Here is a 24,662-nt window from a genome sequence, read left to right on the forward strand (position 1 = left end):
CTTAAGATTATTTATGTTAAGTAGAATAGCCAGTAGATGACTGGGTGGTCTTTTCACCTTGATTCTTGTTTTTTTCTCCAGCCTCTCTGGAGTTTTGTTTGTTTTTTCTCTGTCCTCCCAACCATTTGTCCTTATCATCGGTTTAATCTTCCAAGACTTAGAAAGCAATTATATTTAAAAGGTCTTTTTTCTTTTCTAATAATTATAAATCTATCTTATGTACTGTAAATGTATATTATTTTCTTGTATTTTTCTTCTGCATTATTGTTCTCATCTAATTTTAATTTGCATTTCTTGATTTATAACTGTTTCTTTGACATCTTGCAAAGTTCTTTCAGCTACAATTTATGTACTGTATGAAAATGTTTTATAGAAATAAATGTTGTTGTTGTGTGGTGGATTGGCACCCTGCCTGTGATTGGTTCCTGCCTTGTGCCCTGTGTTGGCTGGGATTGGCTCCAGCAGACCCCCGTGACCCTGTGTTCGGATTCAGTGGGTTGGAAAATGGATGGATGGATGGATGGATGGGCAGCACGGTGGCGCAGTGGGTAGCACTGCTGCCTCGCAGTTGGGAGACCTGGGGACCTGGGTTCGCTTCCCGGGTCCTCCCTGCGTGGAGTTTGCATGTTCTCCCCGTGTCTGCGTGGGTTTCCTCCGGGCGCTCCGGTTTCCTCCCACAGTCCAAAGACATGCAGGTTAGGTGGATTGGCGATTCTAACTTGGCCCTAGTGTGTGCTTGGTGTGTGGGTGTGTTTGTGGGTGTCCTGCGGTGGGTTGGCACCCTGCCCGGGATTGGTTACCGCCTTGTGCCCTGTGTTGGCTGGGATTGGCTCCAGCAGACCCCCATGACCCAGTGTTCGGATTCAGCGGGTTGGAAAATGGATGGATGGATTACTTCTTCTTCATCCCATCCAATGACTTAGAGGTTAGGCACACTTCTCTCTACATCCGCAATGGGTAAAACGGTACAACACATTAGTACTGCAGGATGAAAGAAATTTTTGAGATTTGGTGGGCCCATTTTATTAATATCCTGCTGTGCTAGTATGGACTGCAGTTCCAGAAGACAGCAGCAGTCACTTATTTATCACTTCACCATCATCCATCCTTTTCTCAAGCATAATCCTTCACACATACCATTTCAGGATTGAATTCTTTCTGTTAAGTACTGCCACAGTTTGCTCCTATTGTAATATCCAAGCTGGGAGAAGAGGCAAGGAATTCCAGATGTCTCAGAACTTTTTTTTTTTAATCTCTTGTTTCAGAACATGACCACCAGGAAACGATTCATGGGAAATCAGAGCAACCTGGAAACAAAGACCACCCAGTGAGGTCAGGATGGCTACATGAGTACAATTCCTTTGCAGTTACATGTCCTCAGGGACTCAGATATAAGCGGAATGAGGACGTATAGCCAACAGTTCACTGCTGAAAGGAGGAACTTCACCTACTGCTATAGGGATTTCTTTGAAAAAAGGTTTCTGTCATAAAATCGGAAGATTGCTATAATTGCAAACTGTAACGACTGGTTTTAAATGATGTATGTGGCGGAGGTGGCGCAGTGGTAGTGCTGCTGCTTTGCAGTAAGGAGACTGTGGAAGATTGTGGGTTCGCTTCCCAGTTCCTCCCTATGTGGATAGCACTTTGAGTGCTGAGAAAAGCGCTATATAAATGTAATGAATTATTATTTTTAAGCCGATTTCTATCCAAAGAGCCCTAACAGGATGTAAAGAGCAATGGAGTGCACCTCTAAGTGAGACAAGGACTTTGACAAACCTCAAGTCTAACATGTATTATTTCATACGTATTCAATGACTAATTCACCACGGTTTCCTTGCAGTCCAGCCACTGTAACTATACTTCCCCCTTTTTTATCTATATAATGGCCCCTGGTGCTTTTGGTCATAGGTGGAGTTTAGGGGGGATCCGGGTATGACCCTCTCAACGGATGAAGTGAGTTGTTAAAATAAATCCCCAGTAAAGGATGGTTTTCTTCCTGAAATGTTTACATTTTATTATGTATTTATTTATTTTGCCACTGTAATGGAAATCTGTTGATAATCAACGAATGTGATTATTAAATCCGTTATAAGCAATTTTCGCTTGCACGTCGCTAGACTAATCAACATTCTGAACTACATAAATCACGGATTACTTTAAGGTTTCAAATTTACATTGAGAGGGGTTACTTTAACTTGTATATTTTATATTCATTATTTTCCTCTTTTACACGTCACATAGCCGCTCCAGTCGGTAAAAAGGGTCCTCAAGCATCGGTTTAAATGACCAAAAAGTCGAGCGCGCGTTTATCTGTGTGTCCGCGTCTTATGATAAAATGTGCTGCTTGTGCAAACGCGACCAGAACAAACCACCGTGACAAAATATTTAATAAACAAAAATCTCTCTTTGATGAAGTAAATAAAAATTGCAAGCTTTCTTCAACTTTCCATCAATCTATCCATTTTCTAAACAAAGGAAAGCTCATCGGGTGCAAGACGCAGGAACAATCCCTGGACAGGACGACAGCACACTCTTAAAATGTTGCTTTTTAATGTCATTTTATGGTTCTTTACTGGGTTGGGTGGTTCCTCATAGAACCTTTGCTTAATACGGCACTATTTAATTCTGAGAAGGTTTTTTTGCATATGAAGTTGGTTTTTCGTGCTTTGAAAAACTTCATAATATGTAGAAAAAAACTGAAATGTTTAATGTATGGCAGGCTAAGTAGCAGGACACCAACAGATTAAGAAAACTTGGAATTAGCCTGTCATTATATGCAACAAGAGTCCTTTTAAAATCGGGAACCTTTTGGTATTTCACAAATCGGTTACAATCTATTCATGCATAAAGCACTGTTCGAAATAAATAAAAGTTTTTTCTGGAACCTTCGCGTACGGGTCTTTTGCACTTTGGAAATGGTTCCGCATGCTTTATGACACCTTTTTTATTAAGAGTGCAAAGTGAACACATAAGCGCACACGCACACACACACTCAAATCAAGGGCAATTTTAGCAACGCCATTCATTCATTTTCTAGCTTAATTAAAAAACAGGACTGTTTTTATTTTGCCACAAATACAATAAGCAGACAAAAAAAGGTTTTCTGTCATTTTAATATATATTTTTTTTCAGAATTTCAAACGTTTAAACGTGTTATTTTAAGTTTTATTGTAGCTTATATATTACCAGCAATTTTTGATATGTGACTTGTGATATTTTGCAAACATGTATCCGTGTGGATGTAACTCCAAAAAAATGCAGTTTTATGGCTTGCCTAGCCCACCCAAACCTAAATATCAAACTCCGCCCACTCTTGTCATTTGTTAACATAGTAAAGGAGATAATTGAAACAAAACCGATTGCCATTATGAACAATGCGGCACAGCCTCTCTCCAACACACCAACATTGAGGACTTTCAATTAACGAATCATTCAGCAGAAGTGTGCATAATGCCTCACTGTGACTTTCAAAAGACAAACGTTTTCTTTCTCTATAATGTTCTTCTTTGTTCAGACCAAAGTGTGTGTGAATTATTTATTTGTTTATTTACTTATGTACCTGTGTATTTATTTATTCAAAGAGCTTTTGTAAAAAGCTACATTTTATGGGGAAAAATAAAGTTATGTCTCTCTGTAAAGATTTGCATGTCTTCTGTAGATTGTCGATATACTCTGCCAGCCAATCTGTAGTACTTAACTTCTGGAAAAGTACCAACAATCAAAGCTACATTTCAAAAGTCCTCGTAGCGCTCTGCTCTTCGGGTCTTTCGATTTACTAATCTAATTTTACATTACATTTTCTCATTTAGCTCTTTCCACAAACATTAAATAATATACTGCATGCTAGCCGCCTTGTTGAACTAAAGCCTCTTCCCACGATTGTGTTCCCAACAAACTGAACTTTCAAATATGACAGGCGCCCCTCATATCGCGCAGTCATATATCTGAAGCCTTTGGACATTTTAATGTGTCGAGGCAAATCAGACCTGAGCGGGTAGCGCAAGCACACTGCAGTCGGACTCTGATACCGGGAACTGTGCAACTAACAACCTACCTCGCCGCGCCGTCGAAAGCCATTCAAGAATTTACTCATTTAAACTAAAATTCATTTTCTTATTAATAGTTTAAAATATAGACACATATCTGCAAAATTCTACTAATAAAAAATGTTTTAACTGCGAATAGGTTTTTTTATTTGTATTTATGAATACAACAAAAAAAAATTAGAATTTTCCTTCACGTCACACTTACTGTAATTACAAAATTGAAAACAAATGTAATTAAAATTGAACAAATTACACAGTCTATTCAGTACAGTATTGTTAAAATATTGTTTTCTTTAAATTATTTAGGCAATCTAATATTTGTAAACACACATACACAGTATATATGAGGGGCGTTCAAAAAGTCTCCGCACTTTTTTTTAACTCTATTTATTAAGAATTTAAAATATAAAATTTATATTTTAATTATATCATACATACCTTCGTTTACAATGCAATTTTCCCAGCGCCGTACCAACTTTTTAATGCCCAATTACTACTCCTCCCACCTTTACCGTTTCCAACGAAAATATAAAAGTAAGGAAACTTTTTGAAAACAAACAACATTCATTAACATTAGACTCACATATCACTTAGGTTTTGCCACTTCTTAGTATTTTCTTTTGATGGTCCGTCATTTGTCTAGTTTTTGTGGTGAGTAACGAAGAATCATCCAGCAGTATTTTGTCTGCCATCATACTGACATCCCAGTGTCCCAGGTACCTTCGTATCTCCTGGATATCCTGATGGAATCTTTCACGGTGCTCTTCACTCGCTGCTCCAAGATTGTCAGGGGGAAATTCCAAATGCAATTCCAATTGACATCTTGCCTGAAGAAGGGGCCTGAGTTGCCTCGAAAGCTTGCATATTGTAATCTTTTTAGTTAGCCAATAAAAGGTGTCATTTTGCTTGGCTTTTCTCTACATTCATAATGGCTAACACGGTACAACACCCTAGTACTACAAATGCAATTCCAAAAAGAGAACTTTGAAACCCGTGTTGCAACCTACCCACTCTTAAAAATAAATGTGCCAGAATGGTCCCTCAGAGCATTGACATACTGTATAAGGGAACCATATTTGGTTCCAGCAGAACCATCCACGTGAAGGTTCCTGAAAGAACCTTAATTTATTTAGATCCGTATCGGATCCAAAAAGTAAATAGATAACAGACATGTGGGTCAAGATTTCATAAGGACTCTAGCGCAGGCCCTTGATTTATGTGTGTGTTTGTGAGTGTGTGTGTTCACCTTGGACTCTTAAAAATAAAGGTCCCGGAGTGGTTCTTCAAAGCATGCCATATAGGAACCATTTTCAATATTCAAGAGACTCAGTGAAGGTTCCAGAAAGAATTTATTTAGAGCAGTAACAGACTTTAAGGTGTACATATTATATCAGATTTGTGAAATACCAATGGGTTCCTATATTTAAAAGGTCTCTTGTCGCGTATAATAACAGGCAGGTTTTCTTAATCTGTGAGTGTCCTGTTAGGATATCATACATTAAACATTTGCGTTTTTTGTTTCTTCTTCAAATTAGAAAGTTTTACAAAGCACAAAGAACCAAAGAAACCTTCCCAAGATGAAACGGCGCTTTGTCAAGCAATAGTTTTACAAGCAACCACACAATCCAGTAAAGAACCATAAAATGCCATTAAATATCTATTATTTTTAATAGTGGAATTTCTTAAATGTTTCACATTAGAATTCGTATCTTTATTATTACCTAAAAACTTAGAAATGACTTCTTTGAATGATCCAAGCCTTTCATTCCAGGTCGTTCAACTCACCATCAAATTCTGCATTTGAAATTAGATTTTTAATATCAAGTCTGGCAAAAATGCCCTTAGCCTTAGACAAATCCAAAAACATTCGGCACAAATACATTAATCTGGCTCAGTCCCTTGCGGGCTTTGGCGAAATGCGTCATTAAAACACTTCAGAAGTGAAGCGCAGTATCTGGATCCCCCAAGTAGGTCTGATAATGAGTTTTGTACCAAGCTGTTTAATGTTCTATAGCTGGCTATTCCTTCGGACTCTGCTGTCTCGCACAGAGAAAATCTGGAAATTTTGTATTGGTCGGACTGCTATGACCCTTTATGATTGACAGAACTTTCAAGTCTCCATATTAACGGTGCTTAATTAGTTAATTTTGTCAAGAGTGCGCTTAAAGCTTTAAACATAATAGCAGAAAAACTTGAAGTGAAACAAATTATCATTAAAATAAAATATTGATATTTGTCGTTACAGTGCTGAAAACAATAAATAGTCTATAATCGGGAGGTAAATGATGTGTTTTGTGAGAAAAAAAATTACGTAATGGAGAAATATGGTTTTTATTTTTCAATTCAGCGCCTAAATATGTAAAACTCACATGAAATAATCAAAAATAAGTTATTCTTTTCTCAATATAAATGCGCGACTGACAATATCCTCAAAAAGTCTGAAGATTTACGACATCCAGAATTACCTGACAACATAAAACAATCCGCTTCGTCCCATCTAAACGACGATTCGTTTGCGGTTGCATTTTTACTGCGGAGCGGGAGGATACGCTGCCGGGAAAGAAATTCATTGGCAACCCACAGCCTGACAAGCGTCGAATAATAAAAAAAAAAAGATAGCAGAGTGGAATGGGGGGGCTAGCCAGGCATTCACATTCCTTCTTCAAGGGCTGTGTCTTTCGCAATTCTCTGAAGGAAACTTAAATTGTTGTAAATATTTACAAATTGCAGTCGTGGAAGACTTTTTCAGAAAAGGGATGAATAAATTATTTCCTTGCTTAATTCTTCTACTATAGGACAGCGAAGTAACGTTTTCTTTTTTATGTGTTGCACTTAGTTGCTGTTATCTGTCAGTCTTACAGTTCTAAAAGTATTAATTCTTATTTGTGTTTCGGCATTCTGTGTCGACCGTTTTACAGAAATTAAAATTCGTCAATAGAAAAAAAAACTTAATGAACGATTTTGACATTCCTTTTCCCAGCTCAGAACTTTGTATATTTAGGCAAATTGTATTACAAGCCATAACATAGAGAAAAGCCAAGCAAAATGACACCTTTTATTGGCTAACTAGAAAGATTACAATATGCAAGCTTTCGAGGCAACTCAGGCCCCTTCTTCAGGCAAGATGTAATGATTACATCTTGCCTGAAGAAGGGGCCTGAGTTGCCTCGAAAGCTTGCATATTGTAATCTTTCTAGTTAGCCAATAAAAGGTGTCATTTTGCTTGGCTTTTCTCTACATTCATAATGGCTAACACGGTACAACACCCTAGTACTAAAGCCATAACATGGCATTTTTACATTTCTATTCATCCATTTCAGTGATACAAGAGGCCGAAGCCTATCCTGGCAGCACTGGCGCAATGCAGGCATCAGTCTGACTGTACTGAACTAGCCGACACGCGTATACTGAGGTTGACATACCGTGTAACGAACACAAGCTTGGATTTGGTCGTGACAAAGGAACGTAAATGTTGTTGGACGAAAAACGCTTGAGTAATTATTTTAATTATGCGTTTAAATAATGCACAATCACAGTTAATTTGAGTACTTTCTTCTTGTTTTCAGAATGAATGTGTTATAACTTATACAGAGCGCATAACTGAACAATTGCATTCACGTTTTTATCCATTTTGTTTAAGTCGGCAATGCAATAATTAAAATGTATTACTGTATATTTCCTTATAATTTAACTCGTTTTGCCAAAGCTTAAAAACATTCACAGATTTACTAAGCCCTAATTTATCCGTTACAGAGCCGCTTAAGTTTCTTGCTTTCTTGAGCAAAGGGGCAAAATATAATCAAAACTTTGAACCAGCAAACAAACCGCAACAGAATAAAGCGTGAATGGACACTAAGAGAGTGACAAGGGAACCAAAAAAAATTACGCAAACATACGAACACATAAATACATAAATAAATAAATGAATAGAGTAAGTTATTTAAAAATGGCACTTTACTGGATTTTCTTAAACAATAATGTTTCAGGTCAATAAAATAAATTACGTCATTGCACCAAGCCGTTCGTGTTATGCCAACTTCTGTTTAAATTAAGTAGATGCAATACACTTCAGTGAGTAAGGTGATATAGCTTTTCCTTTACATTTAAAACTGTTTTTAATTATCATGTATTATAAATCTAAGTTTTTAAGTTGGCAGCACACACACACAAAATTGAATTGTTCTGAAGTATATTGTGAGCATCATCTACACTCTTAAAAATAAAGGTACCAGAGTGCTTCTTCAGAGCGATGCCATAGGGGAACTATGTTTTCTACGAGGAACTACAAAAACTATAGTAAAGAAACGTAAAATGCCATTAAACAACAAGTATTTGTAAGAGTGTACCCCCTGGGACACGAATCCTGGTCAACTAACTCTAAGACACCTGCAGTGTCACCACCACGCCACTGTGCCACCTCTTAGTGGCATAAGCATAGATAGGAATATACATTTTAAGACATTTCACACATTGTCTTACATAGTTGATTCATTATTTTTTAGCATTTTCAAGTTATATTTTGGCATCAACATTGGTTTAATCATAAGAATGTGCTTAAGTTTTATTATTATTTTTTTTTTTGCTGCAAACAAATTTCCCTTTGGGATAATAAAGTCTACCTAGCCTAACGATCTCAGCACTACAGACAGCTTTGGTTAGCGGGCAGGTCACGTGCCATGAACTTATTCAGTCGTGTTAAGTGGGCGGAGACTTAAAAGTCCCGTTTCAAATGAAGGTAGGGAGAAATCACATCATCCAACCAACCAGAACATTTTTTTCTCTGCAGTGCGTAACCTCCAACCTGAATCTCCACGTAAGTGGAGCTGGCTCCAAGGCGGTCAGAGTAGGTGGAGGTTGACGCCTATGGGTACCAATAAAGTCTAGCTGCAGACCTCCAGCTCCGCCTGGTTACACTATGGTTAAGATTAGGGGAGGATAATGTCAAGTACCGTCGGGTAAGTCATCTCCACCCACTTGAAGCTCAAGAGCAGACCCGTTTTTTTTATTGTATTTTTTCATCAGTGAATTATTTAAGTTGAGTTCAAATTACTTACAATGCTAAGCTGAAGTAACGTCTATTACTATTCTGTCAGCACAACGCATTTAGCAATGTTAAATCAAAAAGTTTAACAAAATCATTCAACTTGAATATTCAACTTGCAGCCATGCATTCATGTACATATTAGCTAAAGGTCTCCTGAATTATTTTTTTTTTTATAATGTGTGGTCCCTTTGCCTGACAAAGAACCATTTAATTCTGGGAAGGGTTCCTTGCATATGGAGTTGGTTCTTGAGACTTAGAAAAAGGATATGAACAGAATAAGAATGTACAGTACTGAGAGATCAAGAAAAGCTGAACTGAGTCTGGTATGGCATATACAGCGAGAGTCCGTTTAAAATCAGAAACCCATTATTTTTTTACAAATCTGTTTACATCTTTTTGTAGTTATGACACTTGGGACCTATCAATAAATGTATCAAGGTTCTTTTTATAATCTTCATATGCATAGTTATTTTGGGAACCAAATATATTTTCCCTTTTGCATCCTTCTGAAGACCCACTTTGTCCCTTTTATTTAAGTGTAAGTGGTGTCCACTCTGGAAATCTCTGTCTGACAACTGGCATTCGGTTGGACGAGCTATTACATGTAATGGTGAGTCAGGAACCGTACTGTTTTGTGTATTATCTGTTTTCTCTGTTCTCGGCATTTCTCACTACCCAACTTACACGTTTGCGTATTCTTCATCAGCGTCTGCCTATTAACAAGCACACATTAAGTGTCAGGTCGTCTGTTATTCAATCTTACAAGGGCACAGCCCAGGCAGTGATGTAGCGACCAATTGTAGTTGCCTGTGAAGATACAGATGCCAAAAAGAAAAAGGGAAAAATAATTTTTCAATAAATCACCATGTTTTATTGTAAAAACGTGCCAAATTATTATTGGATGATTCGCCGCTCCCTCCATTAGATCACGGCGATGAGTGCTGTATCCTCCGAAGCGGTGGCACTGCCGGTGTTCTGTCAAACCACGCAACCTATCAAAATGGGATTCAAAGCTGTTCTGCGCACGTGCAGTATACATTTATTCTTAAACAGCAGTCAATGAATAAGTTACTTAAATAAATAAATTAAATTAACTAAAACAGACCCTACTAACATTATTATTTGTGATTTAAGTCATTAGGAGCAAACGTATCCAATACGTTAAGACAATGCTTTTCCCATTTTAATCTCAGTTCTTTTCGTCCAGTAAAGTTGTGATTGTAAGCCTGACATGATTGGTTTGTGCAACCAGAAAAAAAAAAAAACGTGGTGAGTAATAACATAAAAATCTTATGTTCATTTCGTCGTTTTTGATTTTCACATGTATAAATATTTGCAAGTATTGCATATTTCGACAAGGCAGCACAAATCGTCAGAACAACGGCAACACTGAACAGCATGAAGCGAGCCTCACTCAACAGCAAAACTGTACAGGAGGAAACTGGATTTCAGAAAGGACACCCATGCAAATACAACAAGTGTTGCACCACAGCATATTATAGTTACATAAATGTTATATACATCTTAAATAACTAAAGTTATATAAACGTTAAATAAATAAATCAGGAACTTAAATACACTTAAATAATTCACTTGTTTTAAAGTGTGGTGTCCACAATGTGTAATTTATATGTTCTCTTGATGTTCATATTATCAGTTCCTGTGACTGTGTGTCTGCGAAATTAAGGTTTCTAATAATATTTCACTCGGAGAAGAATGTCAAAAGGAAAACCGTAATGATGTGGGCTGTCATCGCATTTCTGTTAGCTTTATTTATAAGTACAAGGACAGTGAGTGGGGTATTTCCAAGCCTTACTTTCAAGCCTGTTTAATGGAACTGATCCGCATCAAAGAAAGAGAGAGAGAGCGAGAGAGAGAGAGAGAGAGAGAGAGAGAGAGAGAGAGAGAGAGAGAGAGAGGGTGGGTTGGGAGCATGCGCTGATTAAGTAAAACTAACCAGAGCTTCTCAATTAATACAAAACCGCGCAGAAACAACTTTCTCAAGGATAGTTAAAATAGCTAGAAATTAGTCAATAATTATTAACGATATTGGGTGTACACTTTTAAAAATGAAGGTGCCAGAGTGGTTTTTCAGAGCAATGCCATATTGGTTCCCAAGATACCCAAAGGTTCCGGAAAGAACGTTTTATTTATTTAGAACTTTGACAGGCTCCATACAGTAAGTAACTGAAAATAGATTGTAACAGATTTGTGAAGTACCAATGGGTTCCAGATTTTAAATATAATAACAGGCTATTAATAGGCTAATTCATTACAATAATGTCAGGATATTAAAAGGACTCTTGCTGCCTACAATAACACAGGCCTATTTCAGGATTTCTTAATCTTTAGGTGTCCTTTGGTAGCCTATCATAGGTTAAATATTTATGATTTTTTTTTTATTAGACAGTTTTTCAAAAGAAGAAGCAGCCAGCTTCATATGCAAAGAACCCTTCTCAGACTGAAATGGTGCTTTGTCAAGCAATAGTTCGGAGGAACCACACAGCCCAGTAAAGAACCATAGAGTGCCACTCAAGAACCAATATTTTTAAAAGTGTAGGTCTGATTTTTTTTTTTTATAGTGGCCTAACAATCAGCAATTTTAATATTGTATATTAGGATCTGTGCCAGTCAATAACATTCACACTGTTCAGAAGAAATGCTGTTTTCGGCTTTCTAATACACAAGCCCTTTCATTAAGGCGACTTTGTGCTTTACTCGCTGTTGTCTTGGTACCTAATGCCACTCTTTCAGATACCCATTAGGATTATGTGTGGGTGAGAGTGAGAGGGAGAGAAAGAATTTAACTTAAAATCCTGCAAATCTGAAAATGCTGTGAATTGGAGAGCTGCTGGAAATACTGAACTCCAACGCATAAACAAGAAGCCTTTTTTTAGGACTCTCATTTATTTTAGGCAGGCTGGCAGTTACTCGTCTTTTGTACTTTCTAAGCATTCTGCAGCTAACGTTGCTTATCCAGGATGCCAGCTTCGTCCTGTGACCCTGAGAAAATCACTATACCTGTGCACTATTTGTGAAAAAGAAGTATGTGGAGAATTCATCCTGATCTTACGCCTCATATTAGGTAAAGCTGTCTCTATGATATGCATTAATAATACTTGTAATATATTTAATATTGTTACCTAGCTTTAAGCATATTCTTATTTGTAATTTTTTGATTAATTCTGATTGATATATTTTACAATTTTGTAAAATGGCACCATAAAAAGAAACATCATGTTTTAGATGCTGTACATACAGTATAATGCCAGTGGTTATATTTGATGTAAGCAACAGTGGCTCTTTTGGTCTGCATTTGTTAGTTGCTAACAGTAATAAGATCTTCACTTCTAGCCTAGCCACATTATTTAGAGGACATGAAAAGGAGTTTGAGTGGATTTTTTTTTGTTTTGTTTTGTTTATGAACAATCCATTCTGGCAAGTATTATGACTGAAAGAAAATCATGGACAGCCCTTTTCTGCAACACCAAACTTCTTTTTTGTTACTCTCAAGTACTCCTCACGCCAAAGAAATCTCAAAAATGCAGACCTACGGAGCTACAGCATTTGGCTGCCTAATCAAACCCTGCAATTCAATTATGCGGCAGTGCACATACTGTATATAACAGATCCTGAGGCTGCACACATAGTGTTTTTCTATTTTCTTTTATGTCTGTAAATATTTCACTATATCATATCATTTTCTAACCTGCTTAATCCAGACCAGGGTCGTGTGGGGTGCTGGAGCCTAACCCAACTATAGAGCATGAGGCAGGAACAAACCCTGGACAGGATGCCAGTCCATCACAGGGTAAACACACACACACATCCGGAGGAAACCCACACAGACATGGGGAGAACATGCAAACTCCATGCAGGGAGAACTCAAAAAAATGAACCTGACTGCAAGGCAGCAGCGCTACCACTGCGCCACCATGCCTCCCTACCTCACTCTAAAATTGTCAATGAGAGATTAATCTTTCATTAACCCTTCATTTCAATAGCTTTAATATAACAGATCTGTTTAATAACAGTTTATTGTATTTAAGAAGCAAAATTAACTCTAGAGTTCAATAGTCACTCTGTGCACATTTTGTCGAAATGTTAGCTGAGGGAGAACCCAAACATCCATCCATCCATTTCCCAACCCGCTGAATCCGAACACAGGGTCACGGGGGTCTGCTGGAGCCAATCCCAGCCACCACAGGGCACAAGGCAGGAACCAATCCCAGGCAGGGTGCCAGCCCACCACAGGACACACACAAACACACCCACACACCAAGCACACACTAGGGCCAATTTAGAATCACCAATCCACCTAACCTGCATGTCTTCGGACAGTGGGAGGAAACCGGAGCGCCCGGAGGAAACCCACGCAGACACGGGGAGAACATGCAAACTCCACGCAGGGAGGACCCGGGAAGCAAACCCAGGTCCCCAGGTCTCCCAACTGGGAGGCAGCAGCGCTACCCACTGCGCTATTTAAATTTAGCAGTGTGAGACATATAGTTATTACATAAGGTATGACAAAAATATCCATCCATTATCCAACTTGCTATTTCCTAACTACAGAGTCACGGGGGTCTGCTGGAGCCAATCCCAGCCAACACAGGGCGCAAGGCAGGAAACAAACCCCGGGCAGGGCACCAGCCCACTGCAGGGCAGGACAAAAATATATTTTTTATTTTAAAGAAATCAAGATATAAAAATGTTTATAGCAGCTGCTTCAGGGGTTCACAGTCATGGATTTGAGTCCCATGTTGAGCACTGACTATGTGGAGTGGGCACATTATACCCTGCATTTTCTCACGTACCCTGCTGTACATGGACATCCCAGAAAAGTCCATCCATTCAACCAAACAAACCCCGGGCACGGCTCCAGCCCACCGCAGGGCACACACACACACACACACAACAATTTAGGATCAATGCACCTAACCTGCATGTCTTTGGACTGTGGGAGGAAACCCACGCAGGGAGGACCCGGGAAGCGAACCCGGGTCTCCTAACTGCGAGGCAGCAGCGCTACCCACTGCGCAGCGTAAAATTCCACAATATCTTAATTATCAACCAAAAATTAGCTCAATCTAAGTTTGTGGATAAACTTCTACACTGATATTCCCACATATTAGTTTACACAAATAATGTTATTTGTTCATGGCTTTCCCTTAGCAATTGGTATTTCTGTATATTTTATTCCTCCTGATTTGTTTTTCTTATTCTAATTCAGAACATTGTGTTTCATGTATTAATATATTACTTGACGTTTAATGTTTGATATTAGTTTGTATCCGTTGCTATCTATCTGATCTTCTTCTGTGCTTTTATTATTTTTGTGTACCCTTCTGAATATTTGTGAAGCGCTTTGAGCATGGGGAAGGCGCTATATAAATAACAAGAACAAGCATTATTATTATTATTATTATTATTATTATTATTATCCATGGCTATGTCATAAACTATTAAATAATTAAGAGAATTTCGAGATGAAGTTTGCCCCGTCACACTCGGTTGTAACAAGCGCTGGAAAGTTTTATATAACTTTCTGAACACCTGCCAGCTTTAATAGACGCTTGTGATGGGATTTGTAGTTTTCTAACGGTTACGCGGCATTCCGGGGCCTAACAAAACGACTACAATTCCCATTATGTATTGTGAGAAGAACGAGTTATTAGTTTAGCCAGTTTCATTTGAACATTTTTAAAATGTTCCCACTGTTTAATTCCTTTTCACCACGGTTATTTTGATTTATTTATGTATGTATTTATTTATTTATTTGCCTGCGTTTGTCTTTAAGGTTCAGATAAACAAATCACGTCATAGGCTGTTTTGTAAGGATGCGCTAGCTTTCACTTTCATTTAGGTTTTTTTCTTCACTTATGTTTTCCTGGAACGGACGACAAGACACACGAACTGAGCAGCACTAGACTGTGTCCTCGTGGGACTGGGCTGAAGGTTAGTTGTTCTCCGTCCAAAATGCCCAGTCCTGATTTCTCGTATATCAGAAGGCTCGGCTGGCATTTCACTTTTCTGTCGAAGTTCGGTAGCTCCGACTTCCGGCATTCGGATTTTCCAGTATTATACTGGTTATCTTCATCTTTTATAGAAACATTACCCAGCTCGACCGTCTTCTCTCTTGTAAACAACAAATTGTTTTGAAATCTTTTAATGTAAAAATAACAAACCTGCGCACAAACGCGTACTTTTAAAAGGGACCCTGCCCAGGAAACGATTTAGTTATGAGCTAGGAGTATAAATGGTGATGATTATTTGACAGTGCTTTTATTTATTTTTTCCTCCAGTCATACTCGTCAACATGTCTGTCGATACAGAGAGGCCCCCCACGTCCAACATTATGGAGGTGTCCACTTATTCGCAGGTCATATTCGATCAAATACAGAGCAGCTATCCTCCCGGCTCCCCACTTTCTTGCACGTACCGACTGACCAATCAGGTGCAGCCCCACCGAAAGGACTGGGTGGGCATCTTCAAGGTAAGCCTGTATTTAAATGTGAATGTTGGGCTTTCTCTCTCTATTATAGTGCCTTTCACATGTGGTGTATTTCCACCAATGCTAGTCATTTTGGATGAGTTTAGAGAGCGCACTGTAAAATGAAAGTTGAGTAAATGTGGAAACAGATTGTTTTTGCCAGGTGTGTGTGCGCACCCCAAAGTAAAGAGCACCTTGACATATGCAATTTATTTTGAAAGTATTCAGACCCCTTAACTTTCTGCACACTTTATTGTGTTGTAAATTGAATTTGAAATGGATAATGTGCCATTTCAGCCATCAATCTACATTCAGTAATCCATAATAACAATGCAAAATCATGTTTTGCGAAAGGTTTGCACACTTATGAAAAATTTAAAACTGGAAACTCTCATTTATATAAGTTTTTCGACCCTTAGTTCAGTACTTTGTAAAAGCTCCTTTGGCAGCAGTTCCAGCTTTAAGTCTTCCTGGTAAGACTCTACAAGTTTTACACACCTGGATTTGGGCAGTTTATACCTTTCTTCCTGGCAGATCCTTTCAAGCTCCATTAGACTGGATGGGAAGCATCTGTAAGCTACCATCTTCAGGTCTGTCCACATACTGTAAGCTCTATGGGGTTTATGTCTCAGCTTTGGCTGGGCCACTCAAGGATGGCCATAGACGTGTCCCAAAGCCTCTTGGCTGTATGCATTCCTGAAATCTTGATAGAAAATGGGAGATGGAAACTGCTCCTGGCTATAAATTGACACACGATTCCAGAGAAGGACTGCACTGCCTTGCTCCTCCTCACACATGACAGAAAACCAGAGGCACTTCTTAACAACAAAAAATCATTCAGAAAATCTGGGTCAAACTTCCAAATCAAGTGGAAGTTTGATGAACTGAGTGGTCTCACCACAGTGCTAACAGTTCAGATTGGGGGAGAGGCATCGAAAGAAATAGCAAGATTTAAGGAAGGGAAATCTGTAAGGATGGACTGAGTGTACCCAGAACTCTAATAGAGCTTCATTTGAGACATGGGGTCCTGTTACGTTACACAACTTTTACAATGATGCTCAGTCACAGACTTCATTTACATGATCTCAACGTGTCGGGGGCAGTTGTGGAGTGATGTCAGGTCGTGTAGTGTGGCATACACAATGACACAATCCTAGTCTATGGGTGGGCAGCATCGGTCCTGGAGGGCCACAGTAGCTGCAGGTTTTTTTTCTAACTCAATTTCTTAATTTGAAGTCAATTATTGCTGACCTGTCATTCTGATGCTTCATTTTAGTGATCTCACTTGTTAAAGTTCCCCACCCTTAATTACTTAATGGCTGTCAAACACACGGTACTTTGTCCTTCATGGACCAGATTTCTATGGTCTCTCAATCTTTCAGACTCACAAGATCAGGCGGTGTCTGACAGAATATGCAGCACAACTCCTGGTCCAGGATTTGGGCTTGTCACGTCTGGGCTACTGCAGTTCTCTGCTGGCAGTAGTACCAGCAAGTACCATCATGACGCTCTAGATCAGTGGTTCCCAAACTCGGTCCTGGGGACCCACTGTGGCTGCAGGTTTTTGTTCCAACCAACTTCTGTTTTTCATTGGACTCTTAGCCTTATTAAGTGAGTCATTATTTCCCAGTTTCTGTGTTTTGGAGTCTAATGTAGAAATTACAAACTAAGTTTAGTAGATTTTTATTAAAATGTTATAAGAAGTTATATGGGGAATATGTAGGGTTTTTTTTTTTTTAAGTCGTTAACAGCATTTTCAAAATAATTTTCATTCTGCTTGTCCAGTCAAGTCAAGTCAAGTTGGGGAGCATGCACTGGTACAGTGCGTTGCTGCACCCATTACACGACGAAACAACTGGTTTGCAATCCCCCCAGGCAGACACGCAGTCCAGTCCCACCCTCCAGAAATGACCCTCTCTCTGCCACAGCCAGGTGTTACGTGGGCAACCCCTTGGCCTGGTCCAGCCACTCGGGTCCCCAACAATAAGGATCGCCCTCGGGGAAACGCGCCACATGGCCGTAGTGCCGTAACTGAGGCTTCCTCACAATGCAGGTAATGTGCCTCATTCGGGACTCCATGAGCAACACGAAGTCAAACCAACGGTGCTTGTTCAGGAGTTCTCGTTTTTTAATTGATTATTTACTTATTAGTGGGTCTAACGCTGAAGTCGTTGCAGCTTTCATCATACCAGGTGTCTGCTAATTGTTAATTGTCACTTCTTCTTCTTTCGGCTGCTCCCGTTAGGGGTTGCCACAGCGGATCATCTTTTTCCATATCTTTCTGTCCTCTGCATCTTGTTCTGTTACACCCATCACCTGCATGTCCTCTCTCACCACATCCATAAACCTTCACTTAGGCCTTCCTCTTTTCCTCTTCCCTGGCAGCTCTATCCTTAGCATCCTTCTCCCAATATACCCAGCATCTCTCCTCTGCACATGTCCAAACCAACGCAATCTCACCTCTCTGACTTTGTCTCCAAACCGTCCAACTTGAGCTGACCCTCTAATGTCCTCATTTCTAATTCTGTCCATCCTCGTCACACCCAGTGCAAATCTTAGCATTATTAACTCTGCCACCTCCAGCTCTGTCTCCTCATTTCTGGTGAGTGCCACCGTCTCCAACCCATATAACATAGATGGTCTCACTACCATCCTGCAGACCTTCCCTTTCACTCTTGCTGATACCCGTCTGTCACAAATTACTCCCGACACTCTTCTCCACCCATTCCACCCTGCCTGCACTCTCTTTTTTACTTCTCTTCCACAATCCCCATTACTCTGTACTGTTCATCCCAAGTATTTAAACTCATCCACCTTCACCAACTCTACTCCCTACATCTTCACCATTCCACTGACCTCCCTCTCATTTACACACATGTATTCTGTCTTGTTCCTACTGACCTTCATTCCTCTCCTCTCTAGAGCATATCTCCACCTCTCCAGGGTCTCCTCAACCTGCTCTCTACTATCGCTACAGATCACAATGTCATCAGCAAACATCACAGTCCACAGGGACTCCTGTCTAATCTCGTCTGTCAACCTGTCCATCACCATTGGGTATAAGAAAGAGCTCAGAGCCAATCCCTGATGTAATTCCACCTTCGTCCCTCCTACCGCAGACCTCACCACAGTCACACTTCCCTCGTACATATCCTGTACAACTCTTACATACTTCTCTGCCACTCCCAACTTCCTCATACAATACCACAACTCCTCTTGAGGCACCCTGTCATCTGCTTTCTCCAGGTCCACAAAGACGCAATGCAACTCCTTCCGGCCTTCTCTAAACTTCTCCATCAACATCCTCAGAGCAAACATTACATCTGTGGTGCTCTTTCTTGGCATGAAACCATCCTGCTGCTCACTAATCATCACCTCACTTCTTAACCTAGCTTCCACTGCTCTTTTCCATAACTTCATGCTGTGTCAATTGTCACTATTAGGATTAAATTAATTGTCACTATTAAGGTTAAATGAAGGGAGCAAACTACACAGGAAAAGGGGAAAATAATAGGAAAACAACGAAAGAGAGTTAAGCATTTATAGCTTTCAAAAAAAATAGAAATATTTCTAAATGTCTTATAAATGTAATAACCATACTGTTGTGTTTTTCTGAATGCAGAATAAGAGAAGAGTAAAAAAGACCAGCTAATTAAATGAGATCAGTTGTTATCGATTATTATCACCGATTGTAAATTTGGTTGGAACAAAAACCTTCAGCCACATTCGGTCCTGGGGACCGAGTTTGGGAACCACTGCTGTAGATGCAGCAGCACATCCGGTGTTAAATCAGCCGAGGCGGGGTCGCCTCTCCTCAGATCACTCCACTGGTTCCCTGTAGCAGCACATGTTAATTTCAGATCATTGATTCTTGTGTAGAGAGTAGTAAATGGGTCGGCAACTATGTATGTGGAGACACTTTTGAGGTCCTATGTTCCTTCTTGACCACTCAGTTCTGTAGTTCCTAAGCATCTAATGATCTCGCCACTGCATGTTAACAAATCTAAGTTGAGACTTTTTATGTGTAGCTCCTGTCTGGTGGAACGAGTTTCCCACCTCCACTTGATATTTTGACTCCCTCAATTTGTTTACAAAGCATTTGAAGACCCTCTTGTTTGGTGAATTTCTGTCTACCTGAGGTTGTTATGATCTAGGAATCTCTTATATATATTTCTCTTCTCGTTCGTCCTGCTACCACTTCAAAACCGGTCCCGCCCACACGCAGCCGACACAGCATTTCTCGATTCCTATTCCTCTTCCATGTCATGCACTATACTGGCCTGCTGAGCGTAATCCATCCAACAAGAACTTGAGGTGCTGCCACAGCGGTAAAGTAGCTTTACCACCTTTGCGGGAGCCACGTGTGTCTTTACAACAGCTTCTTACACAGCAAACATCAGAAGCTAAAAATTATCGTGAACACATTGGAGAATACAACTTTTCTCTAGTGTTTTCTTCCACGGGTGCACAGATAACTCAACCTCCTGGCCACAAACCATACTGTTTTAAAATACACGGGCAAATGTATCACCAAATCTCTCCACTATACGCTAACACTTCTGCCTCTCCAGGATATGGACAGTTGTATGTTTTTGACACAGCGCAAGCTACTGAAGTACGCTAACATAATAAAGCAAACTCTGTATGCAGCAAAAATTTATTCTCCAGCTAGATTCCATGCTCAGAACTATCAACCCCTTCGCTAAATCATACAAACACATGCATGAAATCGCTCAGTCCAATCCAACAGCATCTGTACGAATGGTTTTCAAGGAAACCCCTAGGTAGGATTCACAACGATACAATGCCCCGACATGTCACACCGATGTTGCAGAGATTTTCATCGGCGAAGATGGCGAACCGCCTGCCAAAAGGGACATTTGCATCTATCCCATAGGCAACTCCTGTAAACAGATTTCCACGCTCAATATGAATTGCGATCCTATGGTTTACCCACTTTTATTCCCTTATGGAGACATTGGCTGGCACAAAGATTTACAACATGTTCCCCATAAAAGAACCGCCAAGCGAATAAGGCTTACTCAATGGCAATTTTACGCGTACAGATTAGCAATGAGGAATACATTTAGTATTTTGCACTCTGGCGACAAACTATTCCAATAGTACGTCGTAGATGCGCATGTTAAAACAGAGGGCGCGTGTCTCAACTATGTCAGATTAGATCAACAAGATCTGCGCATGGAACAATACAAAGGACTATCAGACGCACTGCAAGCAAACGCTGAAAATAACAATATACGTGTAGGTAAAATGATCATATTACCGTCCACATTTCCAGGAAGTCCAAGATACATGCAACAAAACTATCAGGATGCCATGGCCATAGTACGTAAATTTGGAAAGCCTGATTTATTTATCACTTTCACATGTAATCCTGCTTGGCCCGGAAATTCTACATGCACACTGCGTCTTTCAAGAAGTATTTATTTCTTCTTGATTTCTGAATTCCTTTCTCACCATTTTCCATTCCTATTCTCACACTGCCGTATGATATGGCGGGCGTCGGCTAGTCATACTGTACATAACTTGCTTGTATTTTGTTCTGAGCTCTTCACTTTTGACAATCAAATTTGTCACCTTGCCCTGCAATACCTGCTTTCAAACAGTTCCCCAGACTGATGTTTACTCTGATTATGTAGACCACTTTTGTAAGTTGCATTCATTAAAAGCATCTTCTAAGCAAATAATTGTACATTTAAATACAGTGGAAATATAAAACTGTGCTGGAAAGTCGTTACAGAGTCTACAAGTTGTGTAATATGATGTCCTCAGGTGATGAGATCAGCAAATGCTGTCCTCAAGTTTGACATACCCTCCAACTAGAAGTTGAGTTTAGAGAAGAACAGAAGCTGCACAGACATTCAGAGGCTAAGGAAATGTCACACATCCTCAGGCTTTGAAATCACGATGCTGTAAAGCATGCAGGACATTTAAAAATGAAAAGGTTGGAATGTAGCCTTCATCTTTGAGCGGCCTGCTTTCACAGAACCCCACATTCCTGCCTTAAAAGAAAACAGACCTTGTCTTGGATCACATTTCAAAAAAAAAAAAAAAAAATCCTGACCTCCTGGAAATACTCCAGGGTGGAGAGAAATCCCAGGAGGAAATGATAAGCTTTGGAGTGGCACCCATATGTCCAGATGTCATCCAGCTTGAGCGAATATGCAGAGTACTGTGACAGAGAGAGTCATTTTATAATCGGGCGAGAGAATGAAGACAATTGATGGACGTTAGACCATCAAAACGCACTTTACAAAGCAAAATAAACAGTAAATACAAAAGCCTTCTGTCAGATTTACAAAAAACAATACTCTGCTTTTGTAGTAGTTGTTTGTTTACATTTTTAAAATTATCTCTCTGATGTCATTTTGTCACCATTTTGTGCATTTGTTTACATGGGTAACGGCATTTTGTGTATCTGAGTGCTATAATGCTCCATGATAGGCTATTGCTGCATTCACATTCTCTCAATCGGAGTTTCCGAGGTTGAAAATTCCACGTGAATCCTCTACCAGATCGGAAAAACAAATTAAAGAGTTTGGAAAAAAGCAAAGCTATTTGAATTATTAGAGTTGTGATGTAATGCTTACCTTTTACCTTAGTCAATTGTTTAAAATAAAACTTATAACCAGGTGTAATGGACACCCGGACGTCAGCAAGCCCAAACCCCGACACACAGAATCACAGTCCCGGGTTCAAATAAAGGTTGCTTATTAACCCAAAATACCTCCAATATGGTACAAAAAGCACAACCCACAACCCACTTCCTCTCCTCCCTAATAAGTCTCTCACCACCGCACTGCCCTCCTCCAGTCAAATGTTGCCTGTCTACCACCCAGCTCCGACTTGCCTGAATAAGGGAGTGCGGTCCCTTTTATTACAGACCCGGGTGCCAGGGCGATTGCCCGATGGAAGCACTTCCGGGTCGCGTGGAAGTCCATAATAGGGAGCTTGTCTCCCTACAGCGCCCTCTCGTGGTACCCAGAGACCTTGGCAGGGCTGCTCTGCCGGACTACATATCCTGGCATGCCCTGCTGGTTGCTTATGATGCAATGAACTCTGGGATTGTTGCCATCTGGCATGTTGGGGGAGTAAAAAACCTCCATCCACCTTTTCTCTTTTTAATGGGCTGTCTGTCCACCTTTTCTGATTCTTCCATCCAGGTCTATTCCCTTTCCTGGTTGGAGTGTCCGTCCAGCACGTGTGGCATTTACACCTGGTCAGCTTGAAAATGCCATTTTTGATCAAATTGTATTTAGAGCAAAGTGAACACATTTAATATGTTTATTATTTCCACATAAAATGCTTTTATCTAATTGCTTTTTTTTTTCTTGAAGACCAAGTAATAAATCAACAACAACCTTACCTTTTTTCGAAAAGTCAGACTGGAAATTCACACAGACGCACTAAAGTAAGAAGGTGAAATGTCACAACTCGGAAGTAGTCCGAGATAGTGTGTGGTATAGCGGGTCCACAGCTCATGTCAAAAGGGCCAGTTTTTAAAATAAATAATCGCCACACTCGCGGCTTAGAGGGAGGGGCGTGGTAAGTGTGGTGGATCCGTTCCCATGGTGATTCGTGATGCGGGTGATTCTCGCTTAAGTGCACAGGTGAGGAGTCGTCCTCATCCATAATTGTTCTTGGGATCTGCTGATTGCCACAGCTGATCCACGTCCCCGTAATTTATAGAAGTGCGAGGCGGCTAGTGGAGAGGAGAGGAACAGGAAAGAAATGGATGGATGTTAAGGGAAGAAGAAGGCTGGAGGCGTTGAAAGCTGGTACAGGAGCGAGCAAGAGAGCAGGTTTGCTGGTAAATGCAGGCAGCTGGAATGGAGAGCCCCTCACATTTACATTTACATTTACATCATTTAGCAGACGCTCTTATCCAGAGCGACTTACAACAGTGCTTAGTAGTCTACGACTGTTCTTCGGTCTTTAAGGCTAGGATTAAATCTACTGTCATTAAACAAGTTACCGCTGACCAAGTTGTATACAAAACCCTGCTAGAAGAAAATAGTAAGTTAGTACAAAATTTTTTGGTTTTTTTTTTTTGAAAAAAAAAGGGTAGAAAAAAAAAAGTATGGGGACTTTAGTCCAAGTGCTGTTGAAAGAAGTGTGTCTTCAGGCGACGTTTGAAGACAGTGAGGGTCTCCGCTGTTCGTACAGCAAGAGGAAGTTCGTTCCACCACTGAGGAGCCAACACTGCAAAGAGTCTTGATGCATGTCGTCCTCTTCTTTTAAGTAAGGGTGGTTCGAGACGTGCAGTGCTTGATGTTCTGAGACAGCGAGAAGTGACACGCTGTAGTGTGTGGCCGACACTAGAGGATTGGCAGTTGGAAGTGGTCGCTCCAGCTGAATGGTTTCTAGGAGCTGGAGTGACCGGCAGTTTGGATGACTCCCTGCAGAAGGCAACGGGAGTCAAGGAGACTTAGGAGGGTGAGCCTCAGCGTGAGTGACCTGGCCATTGGAAAACCCAAGTCTCGGTCCGGTAAGGTAGCTGTACGGAGCCAGGGGATGGAAGGCAACCGGACAGAAGTAAGGTCAGCTGCACCTGCTGATAGTGCAGAGGGTGCAAACCTATAAATACCTGGGAGTGCAGCTGGATGATAAATTGGACTGGACTGCCAATACTGATGCTCTGTGTAAGAAAGGACAGAGCTGACTATACTTCCTTAGAAGACTGGCGTCCTTCAACATCTGCAATAAGATGCTGCAGATGTTCTATCAGATGGTTGTGGCGAGCACTGTCTTCTACGCAGTGGTGTGCTGGGGAAGCAGCATAAAGAAGAGGGACGCCTCACGCCTGGACAAACTGGTAAGGAAGGAAGGCAGGCTCTATTGTAGGCATGGAGCTGGACAGTTTGACATCTGTGGCAGAGCGACGGGCGCTGAGCAGACTCCTGTCAATCATGGAGAATCCACTGCATCCACTGAACAGGATCATCTCCAGACAGAGGAGCAGCCTCGGTGACAGACTGCTGTCACCGTCCTGCTCCACTGACAGACTGAGGAGATCGTTCCTCCCCCACACTATGTGACACTTCAATTCCACCCAGGGGCG

At 40.4% G+C, this 24,662-nt stretch overlaps 1 protein-coding gene across 2 annotated transcripts in view; it reads left to right on the forward strand.

Annotated features, from left to right (window-relative positions):
* Window positions 1-14,759: 14,759 nt before the first annotated feature.
* calcoco2 (calcium binding and coiled-coil domain 2) overlaps window positions 14,760-24,662 on the forward strand; it is a 57,429-nt gene continuing 47,526 nt past the window's right edge. Inside the window, exons 1-2 of one of the 2 annotated variants that reach the window (XM_028819830.2) lie at window positions 14,760-15,045; window positions 15,393-15,583. In XM_028819830.2, coding sequence (XP_028675663.1) covers window positions 15,407-15,583 — 177 coding nt within the window. In that variant the 5' untranslated portion in view covers window positions 14,760-15,045; window positions 15,393-15,406. The remainder of the gene's footprint in view (window positions 15,046-15,392; window positions 15,584-24,662) is intronic. The other variant, XM_028819831.2, reaches the window with a different exon arrangement.

Source organism: Erpetoichthys calabaricus, chromosome 14, assembly GCF_900747795.2.
Source record: "Erpetoichthys calabaricus chromosome 14, fErpCal1.3, whole genome shotgun sequence".
NCBI lineage: Eukaryota > Metazoa > Chordata > Cladistia > Polypteriformes > Polypteridae > Erpetoichthys > Erpetoichthys calabaricus.